Source organism: Ambystoma mexicanum, chromosome 1q (genome assembly GCF_040938575.1).
Source record: "Ambystoma mexicanum isolate Mex_15411 chromosome 1q, UKY_AmexF1_1, whole genome shotgun sequence".
Classification (NCBI taxonomy): domain Eukaryota; kingdom Metazoa; phylum Chordata; class Amphibia; order Caudata; family Ambystomatidae; genus Ambystoma; species Ambystoma mexicanum.
This window is the reverse complement of record NC_090922.1, coordinates 76,979,119-76,992,064: the sequence shown is the minus strand read 5'-3', so window position 1 is coordinate 76,992,064 and position 12,946 is coordinate 76,979,119. Positions and strand designations below refer to the sequence as shown.

The window sequence follows — 12,946 nt, the reverse complement described above, 5'->3', positions numbered from 1 at the left end:
GAGATTTCTTGACAAGGTCAGCAATATGGGGTGCAAAGGGTTTTGCCTCAAACTAGGGTGAGGGGAGGGGGACCAAGGAGGGTGTCCAGAGAGTAGGTGGGAAGGAGGGGGCAGGAGTCCCAATGAGAAGGATCTCAGTCTTACTGGCATCAAGACATATATCATTGAAAGCACACCATGCCTGAATAGCGGTCAGACAGTCGGGAATGAGAGAGGAAGGAGAGGAGGCAGAGGAGGGAAGCTTAAAGGAGAGCTGTGTGTCGTCAGCATAACATTGAAATTTGGAGCGAAGGTGGATAATAGGTGGGTGAGGGGGGCAAGTTCAATGTTGAAGATCCTCAGCGATAGGATAGAGCCCAGAGGGACGCTGTAGGTGGAAAGTGAGATAGAGGAGATAAACAGCCCAGTTGCACTTCGGAGGGCCTATTCCAGAGGAAGGAGGTCAACCAATCCACTACCCGGTTTGTGAGGTCTAGGGTATCACGTAGACAATTTATGAGGATGAATGATTGACAGTGTCAAAGACTGAGGACAGATCGAGGAGGATGAGAATGGAAGGAGAGTGGGAATCGAGGTTTGAGAGCAAATCGTCATGGGTGTTCAGGAGAGCAGTTTCCGTGCCTCTGGCTGCTCAGAAGCCAGACGGGTGGTCATGGAGACAGCCAACCGGTTCAGTGTGATGGATTAGTTGGCAGATGACCAACTTCTCTTAAGAGTCTGCCCAAGAAAGGGATTGGTGAGGTCAGTGGTATTGAAAAACCTTCAACTTGCAACATACAAGAATTTAAATAAGGATTTGTTGAGCAGGAGCTTAACGTAGCTCTCTGGTATATCTCCTTGGTATATGGCATCACCCAGTAAGCAAGAGATCTCTATGGAGAGTAAGGAGTTAATACAAAGTGAGTTGCAAATCCAGTTTCCACACAAAACAAACTATAACCTTTTCTCTATTTATATATGACCCACTATGGTTTAGATGTCTTGTTGATGTGTTGTAATGCTTGTTGCTACACCTTCCTAAACACCCAGAGTTAGTGTTGTTCACCACCCATTGCCCTTGAGAATTAAAAATAGATCCTAATACTTGTAAATATCAAGCTAACCATGCTCTTCAAGGCTACAAGGTGGAGCTAAATGGCTCCCAGTTCCTAGCAATTACGTATCCTGGCATGGTATCAAGTGAGGGTATTCCGAGCTGCCTGAGGTTCCACAATGACTCCTCGGTTACCTCAGAATGGTCTGCAACAGTAGGGTGATAAACCTTGAAAGTATCATGTTCATGAAACTGACTGTCACTGAATCAAAGTCCATCTTTTCTGTCTGGGATTATGGTTCTGGCCAGGGGGAACTTCGAGCTCTCTGTTTGGGAGGGGTCCATACAGATCTCTTCTTTGGCCATCTCCTGCCACTTGACAAAGACAATGAGAGGGTGGCCACAGGATCTTCCCCCTCACCACCACCAGGGCTGTCATCCACTGGCTCTGGGAGACACTTGAACCTCTGAGTCACACTCCTTTATGCACTTTGTTACAAATGTGTTGCTGCTGAGATCGCATCTGATGTTCCATTTAAATTTCAATTTTTGTGATTACCGGAAGCATCACGTAATCAAATATGGATCTTATCCTGAATAAGATGCATTATGCCGTTACATAACCAAATCGTAAGTGATATCACTAGTCCTATCAGTTATTGCTGGTGTGGGAGATTGACATTGCAGACTACATAGTCACATATGGAATGCCTTATGATGTTGCCTCAAGCAGATCTTCCTTGAAAACATCATGCTTGACTTTATAAATATCTTCACTGATCTCAGTTGCAAATCATTGCATCTTTGTTGGCCATCTGGCCTTTCATGAACATTGGGCAATCTCAATTTATCACTAGCTGTATATGGCAAGTAGATGTACTGTATATTCTTAAACATTGTGAGACTCCTAGACATGACCAATTTAGGATTTACTTCCTGAAGTATACATTGTAGCCTGCCAGATTATGTATTTAAATTAATAAACTAAATTATGGCACTTACACATATGTAGGTACTATTCCGAATATTCTGAATGGAATTCAACTGTCTTTAGGGAATGACGAGCTTAATGTTGAACTGTGCATGTTTATCCCTTTGCAGAATACCAGTTGTGCCTTATTTTGACAGAATCAAGATATGTAGTAAGCAATGTATAGTGTAGAAAAGGTGGAGGAAGGGAAGTGTTGGGGTAAAGGGTGGATAGGAGGGACCCCTCCCCATTTACAAAACAATCATTAACATTCTGTATGGCAGGGATTTTGTAGATTGAGGAACGCACACAGATGCTTTTATTTACCTCAGTTACGTTCTGAACCATCTTTAAGCACAGGTACAAAACATTCTTGAGAGCACAATCAAGGTTCCATCAGCACCTTAATATTACCATTTCATACGCACATAAGACTATAGTACTCTTGGAAAATGATGTTCTTTGTGATCATAGAGAACCTCATATTAACTCTTCTTTAAAAAAATACATCTTTCAATTAATATGATTATAGAAATGCTATTTGGATAGTATATGAGGATGTATACCCTTCGGTATATGTAAGCTGTGTTTTGACAGACCACACCAAAAGGCCTTATTGGATTTTGAGTTGTTGCATGAAAGTGGTGCGGAAATGGGCTTTGCAGTCATAAAGTAATCCTCTGTGTGGACGTGTTGCTTGTCTGTCAGTCTTTTCCTCTGTTTTCATCTCTGGGGTACGCCATTCTGAAAATCTAGTAATTTTCCTTCTAATGGATTATAGGCGGCAGGAAAGTTAAATGGTGGTTCTCTCAAGCTGCTCTGATGGTTCTGTTTTTGGCTTGCCCATGAAGGTTATGACAAATATTTTTAAGATGCTGGATGACCTCCACCTTGACCAGCTGTTGCCATACCTTCTCTGCAGATAACTGATGCTGATGGAGACCCAGAAGAACACCCAGCTTCCAATGGCACGGTTGCAGATTCCAGATTGTTGGAACAAGAAGAAACGAAGAGAAACCATGGCACTACATCAGAAGAGTTGGCTGGCGACCTACTCGGAGAAGGTGATGAGGAAGCAGGGGAGGAGGAAGAGGAGAAGGATCGCCAACTTCAGAAAACAGCTAGTTTGCAGGTAATTTGAGATGCTGTTGGCGGGGTTCAGATATCAGTGCCTAGTGATAAATATGCATTACCTGAACCTGTAGATAATGAATACATTTTTGGGCTATTTATTTGATGTGGGATATTTATAATGCATTAATATGCAGAGATGTTGAAACGCTACAGCATGATTTAAAGCATATAGGGCCTCACCACGAGTCTGGCCTGAGCCCTTAAATGTGGCGGTAACGGTATTACTTCTGCATTTAAGGGCTGGACAAATCACGAGTCAGGCGGAAAGTAGCTTTTTGTTGGAGGTAAAAATCACAATTTTCGGCCCGTTTTCGGCGTTATTACCGCCGGCAGTAATAGCGCCACCCAACCCCATTGGGTCAAATTTGTACCAAACTGAGTAGCAGTAACGCGATTTGCCTTGTATGGTATCCCGGCGGTATTACCGCGGGATACCGCACAACTCGATAGTGTAGATGGACTGAGAGGCATATTATCAGTGAATTTTGAAGAACAATCTTTTGAGGTATTTTTCATAAGTAAAAGAAATAATTTTGTTGTAGTCGTTGGGTAGCTGGGTAGTGGTAAAATCCAGTTAATGTCTGTTGTCAAGTAAGACATGGAATTGACAGAACCGACTCACAAAGTAACTTCAAGATATTTATTGGGGGTTGTTGTATGTTTGGGCAACTTCATAAACTGTCGAAGTGTCAGCCTGCTCAAGGTAAACGGAAAATCGCAGCTCAACTAAAAGTCCAGAATAACTTGCACATTCAGAATGGCTTCTCCTGGGTTTAGGCTTGGCTCTGAGGTACCTTGCCTCAGGTGAGCTTTGATGACAGTCCTGACCCAAAGTCCATGGCATCCTGTGAAAATCTGGGGTCCTGTCTGATATTTCCAAAGTTCACTTTAGTGTTCCTTGACCCCTTTTGTTGATTTGGATTTGGGGGAGTTTCCACAGAGTTCCTTCATATTGTGAGGATCCTTCACTTGTCGAGACCTGTCTGGGTATCTCAAATCTTTTTTTCTTCCCCTTGTGAGTCAGAGGCATCCGTCTCCCAACCGTGCCAGTTTTCAGGCAAATGGGCCAAAGGCAAGGGCAGATCTTTAGTGCCTCTGAAAGGTGTCTAGATATGGTGGGAGAATGATGGGTGGCAAACTAAACATAGACTACCTCTAACTAGGCTGAACCACGCCCCTAGGCCTTGCCTTTGGACCTTCTTATCCATATGACCTCTCTCACTCATCTCCCCCTGCAACTTCTCTAATTGGGGTCTGGATGAACCCACATCTCTCGTGTTTCCTGCTCATTCTATCTCCATCTTTAATCTACTGCTCCCAGCTCTCTTCCTACCCCTCTTTTTTTAAGCCGTTGGGCATCTCTAGTTTCATCCCTATGGCCACTTCTCTGCTCCCAGAATAGAGCACAGAATTATTGGTTCAATGCCCCCTTCTTTGTCCCTTTCAGCACCCCCTCCATTTCCCATCCTCCTAGCTCTAGGAGGCTGAGGTATAGGTCTTCCTGAGTATCTTCAGATTCTGGACTGTCAAGGTCTTCAAACTTCTGATATGCACCTGCTTACTCTGGCCCCCCCCTAATATTTGCCTGACCCCTTGTGAAGTTAACCATCTGCCTCTTTATAACCACTCCCTCTCAAGTTCTCATAACATATCTTGTCCTTCTCCTCCTGATCTTTTCCTGCCACTTCCTAATGTTTGTCTTCCTCATGATATTCTCATTTCATCTCCTGATGAAGACCTTCCGACTCCAGAAGAACATCACACTTTCTCAATATCTCAAAACCACCTCTGTCGTCCTGGTAGTCTGTGTCTTTGGCCACCACTCTCACCCTGCTTGCCAGTGGTTTTAGTTTGACTTGCTTCCTTCTCCACTCTTTTGGGTCTCTCCCTTAAGTCTCTGCTCCAGATCCCAAGCTTTTGGTTAAGGAGCACTTACTTCTGCAGCTTCTTCCAAAATCTTGCGCCAAACACACTCTTTGCTCCTTTATCCAAACTCCAACCTCCTGCGTCGCACACTGACTAACTGGGTTCTTGCGTTTTTTTTTGTAGGGCTTTGACCCTACCTTTTAGCCTCTCTGGCATAAGGGCACCTCGTATTAGTACTGGATGTTGGGGTCCTCCCCTAGGGATGTCTCACAGCCTTGGTGTGGCGCATGGCATTCACTCCTCCCTCTCCTTGGTTGATCCTTTCTTCCTTCCAGCTGTTCTATGGCATAAGCAAACTTGAGAGTGCAGGTTTGTTATAGGGAACCTGGGAGGGATAGTTCTCGGGGCTTTGGTGTGTCTCTGCTGTCTGCTGAACCACTGCTTCGAGAACCAACTCCCCCTTTTTTAAGTCACTTCTGTAGGGACTTGCTGACTGCCTCTCAGGTTTCTGGGTCTTGGTACATGGCTGGAATAATGAGCTGTCCCTGTTTTATCTTGAAAGGCTATTAAAGGACTGCTATGACCATCTGGCATTTTGTGACTATCCCCTGCCCTGGGAGGAAGGTGCTAAGCTTTGTTGGCCTGGAGAGCCTTCCCATACCGACCCAGGGCCCATCATCATGAACTGGCTCAGAGAGGTGCCCAACCCCATTGGTCATCCAAGCAGCTGTCTACTGGATCAGGCAGGGGACTTCTTCACTATATAATCAATGCACAGAAGTTTTAATATCATCACATGACCTATAGTTCATATAATTGCAAAATTGTATTGAGCACTTATGTTTAGTTTGAGGCTTCTGGTTTGCATTGCAAACTGAGTCTGTGTAAAGGGGTCCTGCAAATAGACAAATAGACTATTGCATTATCAGTGTCCATTAGAATTGTGAACTGAACATGTAAAACCTAAGTGAAAGCACTTAAAATCTTTTACTTTCAAGATATACCACCAAGTCTGTTTTTCTTATACTGTAACACATGTGAGAAGCCTGACGGTATTCTCTCTCCTACTCCCCTGGGATACTCTATGCAGGTGGCCAGGGAAAGGCCATCGATTTTGGATCCTGACCCCGGGGGTGGACAAGCGAGGGAGGATCACCTGGGTGGAGTGTCCTTGGGATTGAGAATGGGATGTCTTCTGGCGAGACATGGTATCCCCTTATCCTAATGTCAACCAATCTATTTGTGGGTTATTGTAGGTCAACTCCCCTTCTTTCCTCTCTTGGGATATATTCTCCCCACTCTGGTACTGAGACAAGGAAGAAGTAACTAAGAGTAATGAACACCACTCACTTTCACCACTTGGGTACTGGGACGAAGAAGATGCATGAAAGGTATGAAGGTCAGACAGGGTCTCTTGATATATGATATGATCTAGCATTTATAACGTGCCTATACACCAGTGTTTCAAGGCGCGAGACTCTTAATCAGAGTCAGTCAAAATTGACTGATGGAATACACCTGCAGCCCATTGAAGGACGACAGGTGTTTACAAGACCAAGACATGCAGGAGTAAAAGAGAATACTGGGAAACTTGGATCGAGATTACTTTGAACTGTGAAGAATAGTTGGAATTGAGTTCAAGAAAAAGCTTCATAATACTTTTTTTTGACATTGAACTTAAGGAAGAGAACCCTGAGACTTGATACCAAGAAACTGCATTGAGCTTGGAAAGGATATCCTGACAATTGAAAATGTGTGGAACTGTATAAACTTAAATCCCAGAGAAAGTGACTTGAACATTCGGGTGAACCTTTTGGTATTTAAGGAGAAGAAACTGAAGATTAAGCTTTAGCTAGAAATGGCTCCGAATTTTACTTTTGGGACACTGTTTGATTTATGGTTGACATCCCTACACATTGTTTTGATGGCAACTGTAAAGGTGTAAGGATGGGTTTTGGACACAGACAGACGTCTAAGTTGAACTAACGGGCACAGACTATCCTTAGTTTCGTTATGTTGGGAAATCCCACCTTAGCATAGGGCAAGTTAGGCCTTCGACCATCCTGACTTTTAAGTTAATAAAAAAAGTATTTTCGTTATATTGAACCTGTTGTCTGTGTCTCCTTCCATGATGCCAATCTCGCACAACCTCCCTGTTTTTTTAAGCTTTGACCCGCAAACATCTCCTTATTCACAATCATAATGCAAATCCAGGGTGTTTGAGAGCCTGTGACAGTGCCTTGTACTTCTTCTGTGTAGTTGTCCTCTCAATGGTTTAGGGTTTACAAAACCTTCACAGAGAGGTTTCCTCATAGCCAATCCCTTTTAGAAAATGTAAGTTTACAAATTACTATATATAATTTACAGAGCTTGCGATTGGTTCTTTTTAAAAAAACTTTTCTTTTAAATGTTGCTTAAATGTCAAGTTGTATAGTCTTGCCTGACATGCTAATAAGTTTCTTATTGGATGGTCCTCTTGCACCACCTTTAAGCCTGTTGTCTCTGACTATATACTGCATGTCAGATCAGCTGAGCTGCAATAAACATCTAATATTTATGTAAAGCTTTGGTTGGTTTAAAATTTGGGAACCTTACCTCACCTGTGGGCCCACTTGGCCTTACATTTGTTTGAATTGTTACATATCATATGTCTTTCAAGCAAGGAGAGATTTGTTGGGTGTTCTCTAAAATTCTCTGGCCTCCTTCGCATAATATGTTATGTTGGTGGGATTTAAATGGCACTCCATTTGCTTGGTTTCCGGGTGCTCTGGTGGATCTGATGGAGAGCGTGATGATTAGGTTGGTGGGGAGGGAAGGCAAATGAAAGATGGCTTATGCATGCATACCGGAAGTACCATGAGTTCTGTGTGCAGGTTTGTTAGTGTTCTTTGTCAATAGCATAGAGGCGTTTGTGTCCAGAGTGGGAGCCTCTTGGACCCCATGGTGCTAGGATGCATTGGCTGGGGCTGTGGAATATAGGTTGGTTGTAGATAGGTAGTGTTGTGATGTTTGATGTCTCTTGGCTGGGGAGTTCAATTTTCTTACGTCTGTGGTTTAGTTGGTATAATTATTGTGTGTTTGTGCTGTCATAGCCCGGTTTGGTCCACAAAGAGGCGCACCACAATCTTGGGTAAAAACAGGTTTTTTTACACAAGAAAAAACTTCTTTGGGGGTCAATTCAAACATAGTGTCCGCTCAATCTTTTTTGTCAATGGTTCCACCAGTTCAAGGGTCTCATTATCATGTTACCAAGATTTTGGGGTTCCTCCCAGTCACTCAGTTTCTAGGGTTCTTTCTCCAAAGGTCCTCTGGTTTGTCTGTTGGTGGTGATGTCTGCCCTTTCCAGCAAGTCCTGAAGATGTTGCTATTTCTCGTCTATGAGCCGCAGATACAGCTGGAGTTTCTCCTCCACTTGTAGACAGAGGCACCCATGTTTACCTACCTCATTTTCTACAGAAGAGCTCAAGAGGGCTTTATTGGCTCTTTCCGCAGTCCTTAGTACTTCCTCTGTGCAAGCTCTACTTCGAATGGATTGTGTTCTCCCAAGTATTCCTTATTTTTGATAATCTCCTTTTAGCGCCAGCTGCTTCGGAAATCTTTTTCTCTCTGGAGGACGCTGTGCGTCGTCGATGCAATGCCCCTCGATGGCCACTGTCCGCTCTTGAGCATGACATCACCAACAGTACATATAGCATGCACCGCGCGTGTTACTTCAGTTCCTTTTTCCCGCTGCAGTTTGCTTCGGATATGGCACGCTTGGGTCGTTTTCGGCATTTATTCTCGATAATGTCAACTCCAAAAACAGGATTCAAGAAATGCAGAGACTGTAGGGCCAAGAGGTCCATTACTGGCCCACACCACGTTTTTCTCTGGTGGCTTGGGCTCGAGCACGAGGCTGAGGACTGCAGTTCCTGTCAGTCCATGACAAGAAAGGCACTTAAAGAGAGGAAAGGGTAGGACATTCATCAGTGGCAAAATATGTGTGTCTTAGAATAACTTGCAGTAAATTCCAGCTCTTCCTGAGGATGCCTATGTGAATACAGACACAAATGTAATATACTCGAACAGTCTTATCGATAGACCTAGCACTTTATAACCTAACCGCATGGTTTTTTGCTATATAAATAAATAGTGTACCTAGGTGTTATTGCTGTATGCAATACTACCAATAACCTGCAACCATATGTGTTGCTCTAGCTGTCCTTCCTGTTCGGAGGAGTGTCAGCCCTTCTTCGTCTCCCTCACATAGGAAGGAAAACCGCGAGCTGTAAGACACACCCTGAGTGCTAGGTCTATCAATAAGACTGTTTGAGTATATTAAACATGTGTCTTTATTCACATAAGGAGCCTCAGGAAGAGCTGGAATTTACAGCAAGTTATTCCAAGATGCACACATTTTTTGCCCCTGATGAATGTCCGGCACAGTACAGCCAACAGGACGGAAACTTGTATAAGTAGGGCTGGAGAAGTATAGCGTGACAAATGTGCTGAATTGTTCAAACACTAGGATAACCAAGTCATAGTGCCCTGGTCGTTATCAACTGATGTTTAATGTATAAAATTGCCTAATTCTTTTTTTTAAAATTATTTTTGCATTGATTTCATGTATAGATTTTTTTTAACATTTTTTATTCTGGTATTGTGTGAATTTTTATTGTATGCAACTGTCAACACAGGGTTGGACCATTATTTGCTTAAGGCTCACCCTAGAGATTGATGAGGATTTCTATAGTGATACGTACCTATTGGACCTTTTTTTTGGTTTATGTAATAAATTAATCCCTCATATGCCAACAATATCATGTTTACATTCGCAACTGATCATGTTCTACCTCCAGAATTTTGTGCCGGTATATCGATGATACACCTTTGACGCAATCTTCAGCTCCTATGACATAGTCTCTATATCCAGTCGCAAGCCACTTATCTGGACAGACCACTTTGTCATCCCTTTCTCAATAAACACACCAGTGCCATTTCCTGCAGCTCCCTCTGCCCCCCCCCATGTCCACAAATGCTGGAACAAAGTCAAAGTACTTCCCGACTTAGCTGAAGCCCTGCTACTCCATCCCCCTCCAACGCTGTCCTGTGATAGACCCTTAACCATCGAATCCTGCGACTCCTGGCTTGAAGAATCAGTAACTCCAGTCACTCCCTAGTGTCCTGCAACCTCACGCAAATGGTTCACTCCCCTCTGGAGGACACTCAAAAACAAAATAACTCTCTTGAACGTAAATGGGGAGCATCTAAACCCAACCCCAGCATATCCCTGTTCACCCTCCACCACCGTAATTACAAATCCTAGATGCGTAAGGCCAATAAAGCCCATTACAATAAACAAATTCTGAACTTTGGCAACGGCAGCAAGGAGCTCCACAAGATCATCTCCGAATTTGTGAAACCTGCTTGCACCTCCGCCCAATCCACTCCCACACAATCACTCTGGGACTCCATCTTGCTACATCTCTACAACATCGCACTTCACCGAACGGCAACCGTTCACTCCAAATTGTCCTTGCTAAAACCCTACCCCACACTGCCCTCTCCTGATCCCATTGACCCGACGCCCACTCAACCAGCCCTCGACTCTTTCAAACATATCTCCAGAGACTAGTTCCTTGCCCTACTAACTGCCAGCAGAACGTCCGGATCACCCCTCGACCCTTGCCCCGCCTCTGTTCTGAAAAAAATATTCTCCTCTGCATGCGCAGGAGAACATGCAAGAGCTATACTAAATGACTCTCTCACCGCTGGCCTCTTCCAAGAAGCCTTTAAAATAACACAAATCAAGCCAAGTTCATAAAAGCCATCCCTCGATTCACTTGAACCCAAGAATTACAGACCGATCTCCAACACTACATATCTAGCTAAATTCATTGAACGGGCTGCTCCCAGCTCAATTGTTTTGTAGAATCAAACAATCTCTTTGAACCCGCACAATCAGGCTTTAGACCTCGACATGGAACAGAAAACTCTCTGATCTCTATCTGGGATGATCTCAAGGTCACGGCAGACTCAGAGGGACGCGCAGCACTGATGCTCCTCAATCTTTCTAGAGCTCTCGACACTGTTAACCACTCAATCCTTCTTGACCACCCCCACTCCCTAGGAATCCGTGGCTCTGCACTCAAATGGATTGCCTCCTTCCTCAGCAATAGGAAACAATAGGTCTTCCTTCCCCCATTTGCCTCAACTGCTCGCCCCGTCACCACTGAAGTACCCCAAGGTGCCTGCCTTCCAGCTCTCCTCTTCAACCTCTATCTGACCACTCTACCAGGAATCATTCGCGCGCACAACCTCTCTTGTTACAATTACGCTGACGATACGCAAATTATCCTAAGAATCACCAAGACTAGCACCAACCCACACCCTGACCTTGAGGCTTGTCTCCGTGATATTGACCAATGGATGACCTGTAACCACCTCCTTTTGAACCCTGATAAAACAGAAATCATGGTGTGCGGCAACACTGCCCTTCTCCCACAACCGCTCCTAGGGCCCCCCCCCAGCCTCGACCCACCTCCCCCCCTCTCCGATATAGTCAAAAACCTAGACTTCACTATGGACTCAGGCCTAACCCTATCCCATCAGATTTGTTTCAAAAGGCTGTCACGATCACCTAAGACGCATTTTTCCTTACCTCTCCTACTGCAACACACTCGCCGCTGTTATGTCCATAGTTATGTCGAGACGGGACTGTGCTAACTCCTTATACCTGGGAGCACCGGCATACCAACTCGAACTACAAAGAGCCCAAAACGCTGGCGCCAAACTCCTCTTCGCCCTGCGACACAGAGACCACATCTCTCCCGCTCTTTGAACCCTCCACTGGCTCCCAGTCGGACAAAGGGCCACCTTCAAGACCCTATGCATTAACCACCGAGCAGTTCACAAGACCGGCCCAACTTACCTACAAGAAAAGATAAAACCCTACCTCCCATCACACACGCTCAGATCAAGCACTACCTTCTTTCTAGCGATTCCAATCTCTAATTCTGCCAGGATCGGAGGATCTGCTTTTTCAATCTTGGCCCATACTCTGTGGAACTCTATCTCTGCCCATATTCGACACACCCACAACTACATGACCTTCAAAGTTCTAAAAACCTGGCTCTTTCCCTAAATACCGAATATGACCATCTAAGACTGCTGAAACCTTGCTACTGAAAATCCTGAGCAATAATGCCAATTATGGCGGCTAATTAAATTTCGAATGTCTACTCTGAATGCAGCAATTGCAAACGCGGACCTTAATTCCGGAACAGCAAGCTTGCTTCATCAAACCCTCCTCTCATAGACTCGTCTCTCATATTGCTACGCTCACTCTCTTCTCTACACCAACACACAATTGGAACGCAGCTACACCCCTCGAGCAATTTCGGCATAGCTGCTCACATACGAACAATAACTCATGAACACCTCAACACTCTGATATAACGCACGCACCTATACCCCTCGAATATGGCCTAGCTGCACACATAAGCATCCTAAACAGGCCTAACGCAGCCAGAACCCAGTTCTGGAGAATATCGCCTGACTGCACACATTCTACTGATATCAAATACTACCACACCTAATGCTAGGATGCAGCTAGCCCGGGCAATCGCTTTGGGTGCACATATAATCGGTGCACACTTGCACCCTAATCCAACTTATTCTCTCAACTGACCCAGACCTTGGTGCCCAAGGGTGTTCAACATACTAGTGCGTTGAGGTCATACTAATGATATATAGAGCACTTTATAAATGGCAAATAACATAACATAACATCTTTGGTGTTTAGAATGGCTCATTGGGATCTATTGAAGATTTCTTAGGGCACCTTAACCATATCAACCCTAGAATGCAGTTCACCGTGTGAATGGGCTCCCCACGTAATACACTTTTTAGATGTACTAGTGACACCTCAACTTGACTGTTTTCATACTACCATTTACAGGAAA

At 44.4% G+C, this 12,946-nt stretch overlaps 1 protein-coding gene across 1 annotated transcript in view; it reads left to right on the top strand.

Annotated features, from left to right (window-relative positions):
* TCF25 (transcription factor 25) overlaps positions 1-12,946 on the top strand; it is a 1,148,081-nt gene that overhangs the window by 63,948 nt on the left and 1,071,187 nt on the right. Inside the window, exon 2 of the mRNA XM_069635563.1 lies at positions 2,926-3,135. Coding sequence (XP_069491664.1) covers positions 2,926-3,135 — 210 coding nt within the window. The remainder of the gene's footprint in view (positions 1-2,925; positions 3,136-12,946) is intronic.